Below are 20,496 nucleotides of genomic sequence, written 5' to 3' on the forward strand. Positions count from 1 at the left end.
ATGAGATAGAGAAAAGACCAAAGAAGCTGAAGGGGTTTGCAGCAGCGCCATAGGAGGAACAACAATATGAGTCACCAAGTACTCCCAGAGCTCCCAGGGACAAAACCATCAACCAAAGAGTACACTTGGAGCTACTCATGGCCCCAGACACATCAGCAACAGAGGACGATCTTGTTGGATACCAAAGGGAGGAGAGGCCCTTGGTCCTAAAAAGACTTGATACCATAGTGTAGAGGAATACCAGGACAGGGAAGCAGGGATGGGTTGATTGGGGAAGGGGAGATGGCTTACAGGATTTTTGGGGGGAGGGAGGAGGGGAAAAGGGGACAACATTTGAAGTGAAAATAAAGAATATACTTAATAAAAATAAAATTAAAATAACAAAAAAGAAAGAAACTGTATTGAAAAGTTATCGTACTCAAACCTTCATGATTCTCACGTAATAAAAGGAACATAAATCTCTGAACAGAGCAGAGAGCACATAAATTAACTAGTAACTGACAGAACAAAGTGCATATGGCAGTGAATGTAATGTTTGTTTGTTTTTAGTTTTTGATAAATGGTACTAGGAAAACTGATTGACTTGGGATTGACCAGGAAAGGACATGTATACAGTTTTTCAAATAATATGTTCTTGTTGCTATGACAATATACTGGACAAGAAGCAACTTAAGAGAGAAGGTTTTGCTTGGGCTCATAGTCTAGGATTGACTCTATCACGGTGGTAAAACTTAGTTATGACACTACTTCACAGCTGTGATAACAGGTGAGAAACAGCCAGCTTACATCTCCAAGGATCAAGGACCAAAGAGACAAAGGGACTAGAGCCAGGCTGTAAACCTCAAATCCAACCCCAGTGAACTTCTTCTAGCAGTTTGGCTGCACCGCCTAAATATTCTGCAACATCCTAAACACACTAGCTGGGAACCAAGTGTTCAAAGTTTACATGAACCTGTGAGGGATATATTGCATCCAAACCGTAACAGATGGAAATTCCTTTTACTTCAGTCTAGGTGTAGGTTAGCCAAAAAAGTTCTCATTTAGTAAAAACTCATAAAACTATATAGTCAAGGCTTATTGTTTTACACTGTGTAGAAATTTGATCTCAAACTAAAGGTATTCATGATTAGTTAATGATATACATGGCAATGTAATTAGTGGCCACCTGAACAGATGCCTGTCACCTACTTAAAATGATTCGAGGATGTAAGACAGATCAACGGATAACTAGGTACATGACAAATCAAATATGGAAAACTTATTATAATATATAGGTTGGAGGTATATGTGCCCTAAACATTTTTCAACCTTTCTTTATGTTTAATATTTGTATAACTGAATATGTAGGGTGTTATTCTCAAGTATCTGCCTCAGTCTCCTCAGAAAGGCCACCTCATAGTCTTTCCCAGGGCTCTGGTTTGAGTCACATCAAAAAGAAAATCTACACTGTAAAAGACAGAAAAAGAAAACATCTTAAGGACTCATCAGCTCAACTACTGAGCTAGTTAGATTTTTATCAACTTAGCATGGGTCATCTGGGAAGAAGGCATCTCTATTTAAAAAAAAAAAAAAACAAAAAACCCACATCAGCTTCATCTGTCGGCAAGTCTCTAAGGCCTTTTCTTGATGGAAAATTGATGTGGGAGGACCCAGCCCACTTAGGGCAGGCCCATCCATAAGCAGGGGGCCTGGGTTGTATAAGAAAGCAAGATAGGGAGCTATGAGCACATGCCAGCAAGTACTGTTCCTCTGCGGCTTCTGCTTCCCTTCCAGCCTCCAGGTTCCTACCTTCAGTTCCTGCCTGGATTTTGACCTTTTCTTCCCAAGTTGTTTGTGGTCATTTATTTATCACATAGGTAACAATAGATACCTAACTAGGACAACTACATTAAACTTTTTCCCCCATGAAACAGTATAGTTAAAAAAAGAATAAACTATGAAAAAAATTAACATATTCAATAGGCCAATATAATTTCAGTAGCATAATGTGATTTACCTTGCCAATTTAAATTTGCCAATGAAAATATAGGTATGTCAGGGCTGATTCTCCACTTGATTTGTAATAATAGAAATGAGATTTTAGAACTTCAAAATAGTTATAAAAGCAAATTGTACTAAAGTATCAGATTGGTGTTTGCTAATACAATTGAGAAACAGATATTTCTCTCTGTGTTTTGGTGTGTGTGTGTGTGTGTGTGTGTGTGTGTAAGTCATTATTATCTGGGAAGAAGAGTAGAGAAATCAAGTATCAGCTATCAACATGACAGCAGCCCATACTCTCTGCTGTAGTTATTTTACTCGTTGCTGTGTATGAGAGAGCTGCTGAGGATGATTATGTATTGAACCTTTGAACTAGGAGAGTGTTGAAACAGCCCAGCACCTGGCCAGCCTTTGGGAACCTTGGGTTCCCAAAGCCAACCTTCTATCACCACACAGAACTCTGGCCATGCAGAGTAAAATGTGCTTTTCTTATTTGCCTAGATGAGTGGCAAACACTAGCACATCTTGATTTCTCTAAAAAAAAAAAAAAAAAAAAAAAAAAAAGTAAAGACTTCTGGGCATAATTTCAGCTTTTCTGTGTGTTTTCAGCCCCTCCCAGGTGGGAGCTCAAGTCAACCACAATAGCACTGTACTTGGTCATGTCAAGTTCCCAGTGTCTCTAATTTAGATTTAGTAAAATATTACAGAAGCAACTTTTTCAGTGGTTGTCTTTCATCAGCATATATAACAGCTAAACACACTATCCAATATCTTATTAAAATTAATATGCAAATGGTATGTTTATAGGTAAACTGAACTAACTTTCTGATCAGCCTAATTGTGCTTTATCATGATTACAAGAAACCTGCCTGCTACAAGCTTGACCAACTAAGATACCAGTTAGTCTTGTGGTAAGAAAGAAAGGTACTTTAGCCGTGATTTAGGAGAGCTTTTAAACATAATGACAATAGGTAGATAACAGCTCATTCTCTTCCAAATAAATAAAATCAGGGTAACTTTAATAAAAATGATTTGCTAGTGCATTCACATTTTTATGTTTGGGCCATTTTGTCATCGTTATGACTTCCATATGAACCCATGCTCTCTCCAATATGTTTTAGGCTCTGGTCAATGAGTTACAAAGTGATGTCCATGGGACAAGACATCAAATTAGAGAGCTTAAGAAGATGCAGAAAAGCAGACATGCTTGTAAAACCTCAACCCATAAAGCCCAGACCTTGGCAGCTTCCATCCTGAACATCTCACGGTCAGACCTAGAGGAAATACTGGACACAGAAGATGAAATGGTAAGATCACTTGAATATTCATTAATAAAGGGCTGGCTCTACTTTTACTTAAACATACTTTTTTGTTTTATAATTCTTAGAATTGCAATTTATGAGGATATTGTCAAGTTGTCAAAGAAAGATACGATATAACCAACTCAATGCCTTTAGAGAAATTCAATATATACTGTAGACAATGAGTCCAGTATGTAACAGGAGACGATAGAAGATATAATAAGCAATTGAGAAGATTCATGTTGTTTGTTACTCATACCAGTTTTCCCTTCCTGTCTCCTCCATTCTCTTTAATTAATCATATTGTCTATCTAGTAAGCCTGGGTTTTTGTCATTGTCGTGTGTGTGTGTGTGTGTGTGTGTGTGTGTGTGTGTGTGTGTGTGTCTCGCACAGGCATGCGCACAGATGCACACTGAGGGGTGGGGAGAGGGAGAGAGGCAAAGAGAGCAGAGAAAAGAGGTAGGGAGAGAAAGAGGAAGAAAGGAGAGTTGAAGGGAGAGGCAGAGAGGAGGAGGAAGAGGCAGGGAGAGAGCAGAGAGGGGGAGGAGAGGCAAGGAGAAGGAGGGAGATTTATTTATTTACTTACTTTATTTATTTATTTATTTATTTATTTATTTATTTATTTATTTATGTCGTTTGAAGCAAGGTTCTTTCTATGTTACCCAGGCTGTTCTCAAACTTCTAGACTCAGGTGATCCTCCAGCTTCAGCCTCTCCACCCTTTCAGACTACAGGTCTGTACCACCATACCCAGTGGTAACAATTGTTTGGCTAACTTATTTTATGTATATGAGTACTCTTTCTTCATGTGTTTGTTTGTACCACATGCATGCCTGGTGTTACAAGAGGGAAGCGAAACCACTGGAGCTGGAGTTACAGATAATGAGTGGTGTCCCACCATGTTGGTGCTTGGAACCAACCCTGTGTCCTCTGGAGGAGCACTAACTGCCTGGCCAGCCCACGCACTCTGGCACCACTGTTCTTAACTCGGCAGTTTGACTGGACACAGTTCACTCATTGCGATTGATTTGATAAAAATCCTGTGTGTGAGATTTTTTTTAGATAACAAACTTATGGGCTTTCTGACTGAAATGATTATTTTAATAATTCTACCTTTTAAAAATATTTACTGTTTTAAAGTGGATAAGCTACTCCTGTTTGGGTGGATTATATTCCTATCAGTTGGCCCTGGGGGAGAGAGGGATCCTGTCTCATCTATGCGCCTTATATTTAACCATGTGAGGATGCTTGTCTTCAGTTATTTATTGTTCGGAAAGACTTGAGACAGGATGATAACCAAGATCATCACAATAAATATTTGCTCAATGATGAAATAAAGCACTAGACTTAAGGTTTTATATGAGACCATCCTCTGTAAAATGCCTACAGTCCTGAGTGTCTAAGAGATTTTCTGCTGTAAGAAGATCTTTAATATAAAGATATTTAAACTGCCAAGAATTTTTTTGGAAAAGATCCAAAGGAATTCTGTGGAGATCATTTTCATCCTGTGGGTGAATGGGATAATGAGTCGTTAGTTTCCCTATTTCTAAGTCTCAGCGTTTGTGCCACGGCATCTGTGACTGCACATGGAAGAAGAAGAAGAATTTGATCACATGTAGGATCAAATGCAGCGCAAGGAAGGCAGCAGTGCCTGAGCCAGGGTCTCGCCTATGCTTGGTACTGTGGTTGATGGTGTGCCTCTGTGTGGTGTGTATGTGTGGTGTGTGTATGTGTTTATGTGTGGTATGTGTGTGCTGTGTGGGGTGTATGTGTGGTATGTGTGTGATGTGTGTGTGTATGTGGTATGTGTGTGGTGTGTATGTATATGGTGTGTGTATATATGTGTGATGTGTGTATGTGTGTGTGGTGTGTGTGTGTGGTGTGTGTGTATGTGTTTATGTATGGTGTGTGTGTGCTGTGTGGTATGTATGTGTGGTATGTGTGTGGTATGTGTGTGTGTGGTATGTGTGTGGTGTGTATGTATATGGTGTGTGTATATGTGTATGATGTGAGTATGTGTGTGTGGTGTGTGTGTCATGTGTATGTGTGTGTGTGGTATGTATGTATATGGTGTGTGTGTATGTGTGTGATGTGTGTATGTGTGTGTGGTGTGTGTGTGTACCTGTGCACTTACACACACAAATGCAGGCATGTGCCTTTCACTGTTTGTTATGAGGATGCTCTCTGGCCTGTAAATTAGAAAGACATCACATCATTTGAATAGGAGAATTAGACAAACTGTCTCCTTTAATTGTGTGACCATAGAAAAGGTTCCTCATATTTCCAAAGACTACCAAAGCAGCACCCATGCCTCTGAGCTAACACACCTGATACCAGAGACCTCTGCCTGCAGCCACACATGCCACACAGTTTACGAATCCTCCTGGAAAGAAAAAGAATTTGAGCACAAACACACTCTGAACAGTTTCGGGGCACCTTGATATATTCACTGTGTTTAATTACAGACCAGAGTTTATTTAGAATGAACCATCCATCTTTTAGAGATTAAGGGGTGGAGTGTCTTGCTTGAATTGTGTTCTTAAACCGCATCCAGCATCAGTAAATTCATGTTGAAGGATGAGAGTGTGGCACACCTAGTGTGAAGACTGACATGCAGTAAATTTCAGCCACTGTTAGTTTCTCCAGTGCTTCTACACTTACACATGTGGTGTTTCTGTGTGTGTGCAAGCTTGCATGCAGGAGAGGGAAACACACACACATACACACACACACACACTCACACACACACACACAGAGAGAGAGAGAGAGGGGGGTGGGAATTCCTGTATAGGCTAGAGGTAGAGTTGGCTTCCTTGTAGGGTGGACTTATAGGCTATTGTGAGTCACCTGACATGAATGCTGGGAACCAAATTCAGGTCCTCTGTCAGAGCAGTAAGCACTCTTTAACAACCACGGAAACCATGGAGCCATCTTTCCAGCCCTGCCTCATCTTGTTACTGTAACGCTTATTTTACCCCCATCTATCTGTCTGGAGCCACACTGTAAAAGCTGAAAAAGAAATCTTAATTCATTATGAAATATATAAACACAAATATAGCTTCCATGTGTATGTGAATATTTACAAATTAAATATTAAATAGCCACACTGTAAAAGCTGAAAAAAATCTTAATTTCTTATGAAATATATAAACACAAATATAGCTTCCATGTGTATGTGAATATTTACAAATTAAATATTAAATAGCATGGATTTAAATATCCCACCTTGGAAGAGATGGGTTACTCTTTGTTAATATCCTATAGATGTATTCAATATCTAGCTGCTAGATCCTAGCAGAATTGAATAAGCTCATATCAGTTAATGTACCTGTTTTTATTTTCCTTAGGAAATTGAAAAGACAAAGATAGATGCTGAAAATGACAAGGAGTGGATGTTGTACATTCAGAAACTTCTTGAAGGACAGGTATTTTATGTTTGTGCTTCATATATTAAAATTTCCAAATAAATATTGCCAGCCTCACATTTGCAGACACCCTTATTTATTTCTATTAAGTAAAGAAGCGTCCCCTGGGACAGTGGTAAAGTTAACCCCCTATTTGTACCTTTGGACTTAACAAATGAAGCAAATGTCTGGAGAAAGAGCCAACATGGGCCTCAGTAAGGGCATTAATTAAATTATTGAGTCAACCGCTCTGCTTGCTAGAGTGAAAAGGATCCATTCTTCCAACCTCTTAGGAAAAGAGATTCTTTATTAGTGTCTTTAAAGTTGGAAGTTGATACGGACACCTGAGGAGTTCATGGGTTTCGGTGACCTTTTACTGTGGGCCTGTTTCCAGTCAATGCGTGTTTTCCTCACAGCCAGACAGCTGTTTATTACTGTGTCTTCCCGCATTCTCTACAATATTTTCTACTGAGACCTCGAGCAGCTTGTTAGTGGGAAGTAAATATTGATTTGGCGTCCTGTCAATGCAGAAAGAATGAAAAAATTTCCACCAGAGGCCCCTCAAACATTTTCCTATCGACGTTTTCTGGGCTGAGTGGAAGGTTGCATAGAGGATGACAAGGCCAGGCGAGCCGGCGTCCCTGAGGGCGCTATTGAGGCTGCTGCTGCGACCAGTGTGATATACTCTTCCTCCCTTTCAAGTGTTTTTTTAATACACACATGGTCTGCTGGGATGTGCCCCTCTTGTAAGTGATCAAGGGCAGTTTATTGGCAGGTGAGAGTCTGCTTTTCTGGTCATAGCCAGCTTTTGTTTTGACATCACTGACAGCGTGTAATGCATTCTAAAACTTTTTCATTAAACTCTCTCTCTCTCTCTCTTTCTCTCTCTCTCTCTCTCTCTCTCTCTCTGCACACCCTAATTGTTTATTTGAAACCCAACCTGAAATAAATAAAAGCTAAAACATAATTCTCAGAGTGGGAAAATGAAAACAAAAAACAAAAAGCAAAAAACAAAACAAAACAAAACAAAAACCATCAGTCAGTGACTTTTGAAAGACCCTATGAATGTTTCTGCAACAATGAAGAGCAAGTTGGTACTAAGTAATGTTAGTTTTTATCTGTATCGCTGGATAGCATCGCCCGTGTGTGTGGTGAAGCCAGGAATAGAGCGGTGAGAGGCCTGGAGGTGCGCTGGTGGCTGAGTGCTTTGATCAGCATGTGCAGAGACTTGAGTCCAACCCGCAGCACCAAGACAAGAAGCGAAGAATAAGTGAACGATACATAGGCTGCTCCTGTTCTTAGTGTTAAACGTCATATAGTGTCTAAGCCTTATCTGAAATTATTTCAATAATGGAATGTGATGGGTGACATTTCCATTACAGCTGGCCAAATACAGATACACGGGTATGAGAGAAGCCCTTTTACAGTGACAACTTGATTTTTGAGAAAGAGAGGTTGTTTATTTTTCTTAAGATGCATATTTATTTTTAATCACGTATATGAATCGGGGGTGTCGGGAGTTGCACACGAGTGCAGGTGCCTTCAGAGGCCAGAGGATCAGCTCCCTCTGGAGCTGGGCTTACAGGCAGTTGCGAGCTGCCAGCATGGGTGCTGGGGACCACAGGCAGACCCTCTGGAAGAGCAGCATGTGCTCCTCGCTGCTGGGCCACCTGCCGAGCTCATGTCCTAACCTCAGCCTGCAGAGCTCATTTCGTAGTTCTTGCTCAGGCTCAGCCCAGTGTCTGGCACACGAAGGAGTTCAGTGATAGTTGGTGTGAAGTGTTTTTCAGCTTTAAAATGATAGAAATAAATTTGTACTTATTTTCTAGGGGTTGGCCTTATAACTAGGACCTTGTAGTTCCTTTAATTAGAAATTTTATCATCAATTATATCTATAAAATTATAAATCAATATGTTTAAATCTTGCTATATACTGTTGTTGTTCATGTGTGTGTGTGTATACGTGTGCACATGCATGCACTTGTGTATGTATACATGCAGGTGCCTTACATATGTGGAAGTACATGTACATATTCTGCATTATGTGGATATATGCTTATTCTAACCAGTTAGTATTAAAAATTCCCCGTTGAAATGGCACCAGACTGCTTAATACTGCAGGTTGATATAGTGCCTTTTTGTGCCACTGAGCCTGGACTCTGGAATATAATTGTCTGGAAGTATTGATTTAATTGCCCAGGTTTATTTGTGGACTCCTAATTATTGACTGGAGGTAAATTTAATGGAGCAGCCTTTATGAACACTGAGAAGCGAAGCGCTGCTGTTGCCGCCATACATAATGAACAGCATCACGTGCCTTTAGATCGTTTTTCAAGCTAATTTTATTCTGCTGTGACAGTATGATAACATTTAAAAAGTCAAAGACTTTTTATTTTTATTACTGACAGAGGTGGTTTTGCTGATGTCTTTAGATTTTTGTGAGAAAAAAAATAGGTATTTCACTGGTTGCACTGGAATGCCACTTCATAATTATGCCCAAGAGAAAGATCTATAAAATAGAAAACATCTCTTTTCTTTTCTCTCTCTCTCTCTCTCTCTCTCTCTCTCTCTCTCTCTCTCTCTCTCTCTCTCTCTCTCTCTCTCTCTCTCTCTTTCTCTCTCTCTCTCTCTCTCTCCCCCAGCAATTATATTTGTCCTGTGTTTTCAAAAATGTTTCCTTTGCCCATCAGTATTTGAGAATCTGAGATGCTCACAGAGTTATCTGGGCAAAACTGTAAATATGTTGGGTTACTTTACAGCTTCTGTCTTCTTGTGTGAACAATTATACAACCCTTGAGCTGTAGAGTAAGTGACCATACTCCCTAAAAAACTATGTGGATTGATTCTGATGCAACAGTATTAAAGTGTTTCAAAGGTAAAAGTATAGGACATATTCTGTCTGCCCTCCTTCTCTGCTGTTCAGTGTTGTATGGTAGAACCTGAATATTGAACCAGTTGGTTCCAGGTTTGTTGACTGCCTTCATTCAGTGAAATTTTATATTGATGATACATTCACCACAAAACAAATACCTGGCTTTCCCCATGTGGCATGATGAAGCTGTACAATATGATATTACTGTCATACAGCCAATACTTAACATCATTGGCTGCAGAGTATTAGAATGAAAAGTTGGAGCCTTTAATCCATGTGTATACTTAATTACAGAGAGCAAGGACATAACCTTACTATTTCAAGCAGTTGTAATGTAGTTAGTAGTTCTGTGTATTTGCTATTTTTCTGCAGTTTGCAAATTCCTAGTTAGGAACACTGAAACATAACTTTGTAAGTCCGTTTTCATTTTGGATGGGGAGTGGATATCCTTATTTTAAAATGTTACTTATGTTTTCTTTTTGTATTGATGTTTCTAAATTTACAGTTGGAGAGAGAGAGAGAGAGAGAGAGAGACAGGGAGAGGGAGGGAGAGATATAGATGAAGGAAAGATGCGAACCCCTAAAACTTGTTTTTATGTGGTTCAAGGAGCAGCTAGGCCAGATGCCACTGGCATCTGAGCAAGGCTGTGCTTTAGAGAGATTCGTGACAGCCTGACAGGCTCTGGAGGAGGAGGAGGTGAGGGCTGCAGGGTCCTGTGAGCCCCAGCCAGGGTAGCAGGGGGGCTGCACACACTATCCAGAGTTGATAGACCACTGTGTGAGAGGACATGGGCAGTCCCAAACCAGAAATGGATCACCTTAGCAGCCCACGAGATGAGAAAGTTGAAGGTGCGTTGAAGAACCTCAGTGATCCAGCGAGCCAGGATGTTACAAAATTCAGCATCCTTTCATGCTTAAAGTCTTGGAGAGAACAGGAAGGAAATATTCAATGGTGACTAAAACCATAGAATGTTTAATTGATTGATACTATTTGAAGCATTCTGCTTTTTCTTAATTTATCCCAGCTTTTGTTAGTCTGTCCTTACTTTAAGCATTGAAGAAAACATTTCACAGTCTTATGTGGGCAAGAAAAGGCTAAGCCTGGGTCCCTGGATTAACATATTCCCCCTGTTTTCTCCCTCAGTGCCTGGGAACAGAGTTGTATTCTCCTTGTTAGTTTCCTTTGGCCTTAAATATTTATGTCCCTGTTAGATGCTTCAGAGCTTGCAAATGCTGAAGTTTGAGGTGCTCCATTTTCTCCAATCTCCTCTCTAAAAACAATGTTTTTCTTCTATTGCATGCCTGGGAATGTGGCTGTCTGAAAGGTTGACAAACGGCACTGTCTCTTGTAGCTGGAGAGAACTATCCGCTCAGGGTCAATCCAAGCCCCTCATGGAGCTATGAAGCCATCATTTCTGTTTCTTCTTGCATGGTGTTGGTAACATGTGTCCATGTGCATACGTCCTGAGTGCTCATCTACTCTCATACATGCAGAGCTGCATGGTCATCCACAGACAGGCCCACAGCCTGCCCAAACAATGAGATGGAAAGTCTCTACTCAGCCTGCTTCAGTGTCTTTTATGTAACAATTTGAAGCTGCTTTTGTTTCAAAAAAAGGATATGTTTTTGTTGTTAAAGATAAAGCAATTCTTTAAAATTATTAGATTCTAACTTTCTGGCTTTGTGGTAACTATTTCTTTGTTTTAGTAGCCACCATTGGGTAGTTTTATCTACTCCAATACGCGTCCTTGTGTTACAGTTTTTAACTTGTTTTCTAAAATTAAAACTTGCCTGAATCCCAGTAGATTCCCCTTCATGCTCTGCTCAGGGTCATCAGTGTGCTTCCTTCCAATGTTTAGTCAGTGCCTATGAGAGTGTGTTGGTCACCATGGGAGACAAAGGAAATTATTCAGATCCTGAGTTTTAAATCCAAAACAAGAAAACACTAAGGTCCCCATAAAAGTGGGAAGAGAACAGAGCCCTTTTGTGTCACTGATGGGAAGATAAAGCACTTCGGCTATGCCTGAAAAGACTACACAGTTATATTGCCCAGAAATCCTCATTCTCAGAATACTGCTGACAGAGCTGAAATCAGGTTCCTGAGCAGATTCTGGGTGACTTTGTTTGTAACAGTTACATAGACAAAAGGGAAAACTATCCCAGTACCTGTTGATCAACCTCTCTCTCTCTCTCTCTCTCTCTCTCTCTCTCTCTCTCTCACACACACACACACACACACACACAGAATCATTCCTTTCACACAACAAAAATAAGCCTTCAGGAGCTTGCAATCTATTGTTTGAAGTAGATAAATATTAAACATCATTTGGGGGCTCAAAAGAACTATGTATGTATACCAGTGTTTCAATTACGAATTTGAAAACAGTAGTCTGGGTAAAGAGGCAGCTTAACTTATACAAAAAAAGTACTCAATGGGCCTATATGAATTCTAAACTTCTACACTGTTGCTTAGAGGAGGAAATTGCGGGGGGGGGGGGGGGGGGGGGGATCATGAGGTTGGGAGGAGGGGAGGGAGGGGGCAGTCGCTCATGAATGGAGTTAGAGCCTGTATACCTGTATACTAAGGCAGCTTGCTGTTTTTTCTCTGTACCACACAAAAACACTGTGACTTAAATGACTGTCCAAGCCGCTCAGTCTATGGTAGAGTTACTTGAACCAAATAGATAACTGAAGTGTAAAAGAGGAATAGACTTCCTATACAATGTAGCTCTTGGCTTTGGAAAAAGGAATCCTATTGCAAAACATTTACTACTAATAGTAAATGTATTATGTGTTCTATTGTATGTTGCCTTTTCCAGTAAGACAGGTTTTCATCATTGAAATTCTTATGTATGGGGGAAGTGGAGTAAAGTAAGAATGTGCAAGGCCTCCATATTCACTAAAAGTAGCACAGTCCCAAATGAAAACAAGGTTTAGAGAAATGAGGTTGTTTCTGGGATAGTGTCATTGTCCCAGGAATTATCTTGAAGATAAAGGGACATCTTTGACCTATGACCATTCATGTCAATTTGGTCAAACAGCCTGATGAGCATGGGTCAGGTAAGACCATTGCCTCTCATGGAAGTTCTGATGGAAGGCGTTAGCATAGAATACTATCAAAAGAATACTTCAGTAACCCTTAGCACCCTGAGGAAGAGCCACATCACAAGCCTAGGGTGCTTCTGGGTTTGTAGGAAAGGCTCACCTAAATAGGATGTTCACACATTTCTCTTTCATTTTATATAATGTACCCATAATGAATTTGCTAACAGTTCCTTTCCTAAATCTGGAGGTATCATACTAAAGGTCACCATCTCCAAAGGACTTCATAAAGAGGATAGATCACCAATTTGCTCCAAATGATATCTAAGTTTTCCTTGAGGCAGAAGAAAAAAGTTAAAATAACTTAAATGGCTTAACGATTTTCAGTTCTTGTCCATGGCTTCTAGAACCATTTTCAAATTTTAAGTGATGAGAAATTATGGATTGTACCAGAAATCTCTCAGGGCATCAGATTGGAGGTTGTCATATGCAGCCTTCTCTGTCAGCTTTTAGCAGACTTCTAAGAGTTGTATCTGTTAGGCCAGGAGAATTATGAGCTGTATTTCTCATATCTCAAACATATCTCAAAATTAAATGCCAAATTTAACCAAGCACCAACTGTATGCTAACCTCCTAGACATAAAAATAACGGAAGCTTTCAAGAGCAGCGGTGGGGAAGTGACTGCTGGTGGGCAGCACATCTGTAGCTCATGGTAGCTGGCTTTCTTTGTAAGCCTGTTTGTGCTCTCTTAGGATTTGTTTTTTGTTGTTGTTGTTATCTTTTGTTTTTAATATTTGTATATAAAAACCCCAGAGAGGTCCTTTGTGGCACAAAAATAATTTAAAAGTTCTATGAGAGGCCAACAGATAGGACTTTAATAAAATGGTAGCACACAGCCAAAGAACAACCTGCAGATACAGGAAGCTGGCCAGGAGGGGAGAGGCCTCAACAGCAATTCCCAATGCCAGCTTATTGGGATTACAGGAAGAAGGAAGTATTACCCTTTTAAAAATCCTAGTTCCCGGGGGCCCACCCTTAGCAATTAAATATAATCTAATTAAAAGAGGGCTCAGGCATCTGTCACAAAAGAAATGATGTTAAGTTTGGTTTTATAGAAAAGAAACTATGACAAGACCTGAGAGAGCTCAAGTTCTCAGTGAAGATCTGAGGCCTTAATCTCTGTGCTCACTCGCGCCCTCAAGTCCTTCTGCTCACCTTCCTTCTGCCTCAGTTCCACCAGACTGACTACTGAAGACTCTCGCTGACCTTTGAGGAGGACAGGACCAAGCTCAGATCCTTTGTAGCTGGTTTCCTAACTGGGGAGATAGGCTTCAGGAGTTGTGGCTCATGTGGGATGAGCTGGCCTTCTAACCCTATCTTCTCTACTTATTCATCATGTGGTCTTTGGAAAGTTACTTAATATCTGCGTGGTCTGCCCACTGGTGACAGGGGTGTGTGGAAGAAGGACTTCCAGCAGAGGGAATAGCACATGTTAAATTATGAGTGAGGATGTGCAAGTTACATTGGGAACTCAGTAGCCATGGAGAAGGTTGCATTGAGGATGCCAATGGTAAGGGGAGGAGTCTGTCTCTGCAGGGGTTTGCTGTATAATGGATCTAAGATCTGGAAATTCGTACTTTATTTTTTAATTAAGAAAAAGATTTTGAAGTGTGTGTGTGTGTGTGTGTTTGTGTGTTTGTATAAAAAGTTACTTCAAGTTTTAATGGTGTTATAAACCTGTAATCTCAGAACTCTAATGTATGTACCTAAAGCAGTCTGGCAAACCATAGAATTTTAAAAGCATTTTCCAAGATAAATGCCATATTTTAAGTACCATTTCAGTCCTAACTATAACCAATGTAGAGCTGTATGCTAAGAACTGATGCTCATATAATTCTCATAAGATTTTGGGGCAGGGGACTCTTGAGATTTCTCAGCGGCTAGGAATATATGGTTTTTCTTACAGAGGACCTGAGTTCAAGACCCAAGTATAAATTCCATCACTCATGTTGGCCAGTTCACAGCCAGCTGTGACCCCAGCTCCAGGGCATCCAACGCTCTCTTCTAGATTCCTCTGGTGCCTGAACCCATATGTACACACCCACAGAGACACACAGGGGTATATTCTTGGAAATGAAAATAAAAAACGGAAGGGGGGCAATATTTGAAATGTAAATAAACAAAATATTTCAAAATAAAAAGGGATTTTGAAGATGTTTTTATGCATCACTAAAGATTGTTATATTCCATCTAACTTTAGATTAACATTAATTTGTGATATTTATATTTAATAGTGATCTGTATGTGATATAAATGATGATTCTCAATTAAGTAAAATGGTTATTGCCTGAGAAAACTCATTCTTAGTCTCTTGGAAATTTTTATAAATTAATACTAAATTAAGCAGAATCTTATCTATATAACTTACTGAAAATCCTGCTAAATAAATGAATAGTATTAACTTGAGAAGGGCTCATAAGACTCAAAGGCAGGAACTAATTGTCATATATGAAAGGGTCTGTGAGAACTTTCTAGTACTCATTTGAAAACAATGGGTATTTTTATTAACTATTTCATAATCATTTTATAAAAGTTTTATAATACTTGTGTTTCTTAATTTTTAAAAATGTATTTAATTCAACTATTTTTATAAAAATTAAGTAGTTTTACTGTTATAAAATTTCTTAAGTAGAATTGAGCATTATAAATTTTTCTTTATTTGTGTATGTGTTACCCAATCTGTGAATGTGTCTGTGCATATCCACACACCCATACACAAACTTTCAGAGGCCAGGAGGAGACATGGGGTTTCCTGCTCTTTCACTCCGCACCTTATATCCTTGACACAGGATTTCACTGGACCTGGAGCTGTCTGTGTGTAGGTCAGGCTGCTTGTCCATTACTGAGAGTCCTCCACAGTTCCAGGGTTACAAGAACATACATCACATTCAACTTTTATGTCAGGACCATGGGTCTGAATCAGGACCTCACACTTGTGTAACAAGTACTCTTATCCACTGAGCAAATGGCTTCCTTCTATATTTTTTAATTTTCTTTTCTTATTTATCATGAAAAAGCCATTGCACACAAGAATTCACAGCAATTGTAACTATGCACAAGACCTATAAGATAAAGCCTACAAAACTCCAGCGTGGGTTAAGGAGTGGGTTAAGGAGTATCCCCCAGAGTCTCCTCCACACCCAAAGAATTATATGCAAGGGATGACTACTGGTAGGTAAGTGAGTCAGTTTTCTCCAGGGATCTGGTCCCTGAGAGACTACTCATGCTTTAGTAAGTAGATTACTCAAGCTTAAAGTAGGTACTCATGCTTTAGTAGGAACATTTAGTATGTTCCCCAAAACCCTTACATACGGTAGCACTGGGTGAACTCAGTGGGTTTTAAGACAGAGTCCATGAACAGGTGCTTGGGGCATAGGAGAGGCATTGGAAGGTGGGAAATGGATGCTGTCTTTGATCAAAACATCTATATAACATTTTCAAACAACAAAGAGTATATTTTGTCACCATTTAAACCACATCTATTATTACAATAATAAACAACAAATTTATAAACATCAGTCAAAATGAAGGCTGAGTTTAGAGGACAAAACTGTGAGAAATGGTGCATTACAGAGAGAAAGCAAGTGACAAGAATACCTCAGAGAAACATTGGAAGGGGCACAGAAAAAACAAACTAAACACCTCAACTAACATGCATAATAGATATGAAAAACTTCATGTAAAATGTGAGGATCAATCATATGCTTCTGAACTCCTTGTAAACAATGAGGTACATGCAGCTACACACAGCTTGACTTCTTTGTGAAATCCCCAATATGTTAATTGTATATAAAGTTTAACGAAGCAAAAAGGCCAATAATAGAGGCGGAACAAGTATTGGGTTTAATTCCGGGAGCAGTTTTATTGGGAGCCATGGGAAGAGGGGAGAAAGCTGTTGGTATCAGGTTAGTCACCAGTCTCCTTGCGCCCTGCTGCAAGTTTCTGGGAGGGGAGTTCTTTTAAGGAGAAGCAAAAGTCTAAGTATGCCATGTGCTGAAAACTGTCCACCTCACAAGAGCAGGTTTAGCTTTTTACTCAAAGGCAGAATTTGCAGATATAAATGCAGAGTGCCAGTGCATCACCTCAGAAAGGTAAAGAACTTTATTAGCCAGGGCAACACAGCCAGCTCACTTCCATATCTTCCATAGAGCACCTAAATGTGGTAAATAGACCATGAGAAAGGATGGAGGCCTGAATTTAATGACAGGAAGTTTCCTTTGAGGATCATGGTGCCTCAGAAGCAGCACCTTAGATGCATGGTAAGCGGTCCAAAGATAACAGAACTAGTTTAAAGTTTGCTGCCACCCAGACTTGCTTCATCAGAGAACCATTTTTCTAGAAAAATTTAGGAATAGAACTTCTAAGCATTCATTTCTGCTTTTGCTTCTACCAGTAAAAGATGAGAGGTTGTTCTATCTTCTCTATCTTCCTTTGAGATGGAATTATGCAGATAGTTAAATAATAGTTACCCAAGGATCTTGTCACTTGGGGCCTAGTGCTTGCTAGACAGAAAAAAACTTTTTATTATGCATTCTTTAAAAGCTAATATCAATGCCCTGATTGCTTAATTATCAAATTAGTAAAACTAGCAGTGTTATCAAGTCTAACTCCTTTCTGCATCCCAGTCATACTATTTGCCAAACCAAGAATTTGTTGTTATTGTCTTCAAAAAAAAGACGAAATACATTCTTATTCTTATATCTAATGTTGTTTTCCCACATTTCTGAAACTGAAATGTGTATATTGTGTGTATATGCTATGCATAAGTGTGTATATGATGACAATGACTTTCCTACCTAGAACAGCTTTTTCAAGTCAACATATATATCTTATACTCATTTGTACCTTAGAACTAAATAAATGTCCTGTTTTGACACTTCTCTGTTAACTTTCATGTGAGACAGATGTGCATAGTTCTTGAGTTTGGGGGAAGTATGAATTCAGCCAGACTGTCTTTAGGCAACAGCTAGTTAGAATATAGAAAACTATTTAAAGGTCTTAGTTAATGCTTTCTTTTCCTACCAGTTCAAAGTCATTTTGATCAACTTGATCACAATCCCTAGGCTGAGCCCTACAGAAGACATGCTCTGTCTTTGCTCAGTGCGGACTAGGGACACCATCAGGTCTTGTCCGACACAACAGAAAGTATGACTCAGCCTCTCTCCAGAGAAGGATCATTTGGACTATAAGCATTCTAATATATTTAGGGAGCAAACGTTGTTTATTCCTGGTCATTCAAAGGAACAAATCCAAGAAATACTTAATGGATTTCCTAATTATGCCAGACATTCATGTGAGATGAGATAGCAAGAAGAAAATAACAAGAAATAGGTCAAAGTGCAGAAGGTATTTGAGGCAGCAGTCTAGACTCACTTACAAGCCATAACAGTATGGGATATGTCCACATTCTACCAGTGAGCCAAGGAAGTAACAGCGACAAGAAAACTACCAGCAAAGTTATAGCAATTATGAAATTTAAAACTGTTCTCACATTTCATAAGCTCAGCAGTTTCTGAAACATGTGTATTACACTTTGATATACCAAACAAACTTTAACAACTTAATCAATGGGTATACTTTTGCCATTTTTTCTCTCTGAAATTTTATCCTGCAACTCTTGAGATATTGGGCTCTCGTACAGACAAGTGTATTGATAGTTCTCTCTCATTCTTTTATGAGTGATGAACATATAGTACCACTACTGTGGGGCTGCGTGCCCTGGAGATGACTGTAACCTGCTATTGATCAGCTGATTGAAGATGAATGGCTCAGCTGCTTGTATTGCAGATTACATCATTAACATGGTCAGTAAACCATGAATTGTTCAATAAGGCGTTTATCTTTTTTCATTTTACTTCTGCTCTTTTATCATTTTTATTAGAAAAGCCAAAATTGCCCACGATAACCAGAAAGGTCTGTTGAAAAGAGATCCAGTAGGGTCCCATTATGACTTCAAAGTTACAGAATAACTTTCTAAAGCTAAATGCTTTAGATAGCTAAATGCCAATGGATTAGTGATATTTAGTGTGTGTTTTTTATCAAACCATTTTTCTAATTTTGTATTACTTTATTTTATATGTGTACCCATATATATTATATGGTATGTGTGCCTATGTGTCTGTCTGTGTGTTTGTGTAAGACAGATGACAACTTCAGTAATCAATTATCCCCTTCCATGGTGTGGATTCCAGGAATGGAACTTGGGTTTTGTAGCAGGTGCCTTTACCTTCTGAGACATCTTATCAGCTTTGTGTGTGTTTAAAATTGAAGAAAATACAGAGTTGTAGTAATTTTGTTGTTTTCTTTCAGCTTCCATTTGCATCATATTTACTAGAAGCAGTACTGGAGAAAATAAAGGAAAACAAGAAACTGACTGAAGGATATTTCACAGTCATGAAAGACACTACATAAAAGTAGAGTTGTTTTCAAATACAAGAACTTCACGTGCTGTGGTTGTAAACAGTCCAGATAGAATATCTGCTCCAGCTATCAATGGGCAGCTTCAAGCAAATGGAAAGTTGCTGAAACTGATTGCTGAACAAATAAAGCTAACTAAGTGCATGGCCACATAAAAGGGAAGTCTAGCATTTGAATGTTGTATATTGACCCAATTAATATAAACTTAAAAATGGTTTTCCTTCCGGTACATAAGAAGAAAACAAAACAAACTTGTCACATACATATTGGTCTGAGTATAAAATGAAAAAGTTACAAATAAAGTACTTAATATAAATTTTATATGAAAACTAGGCTTGTATATAAAACTGTTACAAATGTGATCCAGTAAACAAAATCTTTGTGTGGTGAGAAAATATGAAGTGAATTATCCTAGTATGGGGCATTGAGTGAAGCAAATTGTATGGTTCCATTGTATCTATTCTCATTGACATATTGGATTATACAGGAGCTACTCTATTATTCTAGAACTATCTGGAAACAATAAAAACATTTCTATCCTCTGTCTGCTTGTGCAGTTATATAAATCAGCAAGGGCCAGAACCCCAATGTATAATGTTGGGCTAGACGGAGCAGAGCTCCTACCATGGCCATCTAATTAACAATGCCTTCTCACTGTGGTGGGAAGGTTGTATTTGGTTATTAACCATCCCCCTCCTTGCATGTCCTCACTGAGTTCTTGCCACTCATTCTTGGAGTCACAGAACGTGATCTCCTATGCTTGCCATTGGTACTGTCCTTGCAGAATGCTTTGTGTGTAACTGTAGGCATCCCTGTCTTCTCATCCAGGCGCACTTTACCAGTTCCATCATGGCACAGTCTCTGAATATCTTGCTATTAATATGAAATCATCTATTTTTAATATGCTCACTCTTTGCTTTATGGTTTATCCTCATTTCCTCCTTTTGAATGTAGATCCCAAGAGATTAATGTAGGTGATGGAAAATTAAGGCCCTAGCCAAATCTAGCCTGCCACCTACTTTTATATAGTTCACAGACTAAAAATTTTCTACTTTATTTAATTTTTTAAAAACAATACTTTGTAACATGTAGAATTATATGAAATTCAATTTTAATGTCATCAATAAAGATTTATTGAGATTCAGTGATGTTCATTCCTTTTTGCACAGCACTTAGTATAGTTATAACACTGTGGTGGTAGATCTGAGTGGATACAGCAGAGGTTGTATGTGGTATTTTCCTTACATAGCACTGCTGCTCAGCATGCTACAGCCACAATGTCATAGTTTAAATTGAGTACAATACTGTCAAGACCATATGAAGCTAAGAAGAAGGAAGACCGAAGTGTGGATTTTTCAGTGCTTCTTAGAAGGGGGAACAATATACTCACAGGAAGAAATATGGAGACAAAGTGTGGAG

The 20,496-nt window shown here is 39.0% G+C and overlaps 1 protein-coding gene across 2 annotated transcripts in view; it reads left to right on the plus strand.

The window, feature by feature from the left end:
- The window catches only part of Cntln (centlein), a 271,988-nt gene extending 251,767 nt beyond the window's left edge, over positions 1 to 20,221 (plus strand). For both annotated transcript variants that reach the window (XM_052176700.1, XM_052176701.1), the window contains exons 24-26: positions 3,102 to 3,287; positions 6,629 to 6,706; positions 18,970 to 20,221. In XM_052176700.1, the coding sequence (XP_052032660.1) occupies positions 3,102 to 3,287; positions 6,629 to 6,706; positions 18,970 to 19,071 (366 nt within the window). In that variant the 3' untranslated portion in view covers positions 19,072 to 20,221. The remainder of the gene's footprint in view (positions 1 to 3,101; positions 3,288 to 6,628; positions 6,707 to 18,969) is intronic.
- Positions 20,222 to 20,496: the final 275 nt, after the last annotated feature.

This window comes from Apodemus sylvaticus, chromosome 3 (assembly GCF_947179515.1).
Source record: "Apodemus sylvaticus chromosome 3, mApoSyl1.1, whole genome shotgun sequence".
Taxonomy (NCBI): Eukaryota; Metazoa; Chordata; class Mammalia; order Rodentia; family Muridae; genus Apodemus; species Apodemus sylvaticus.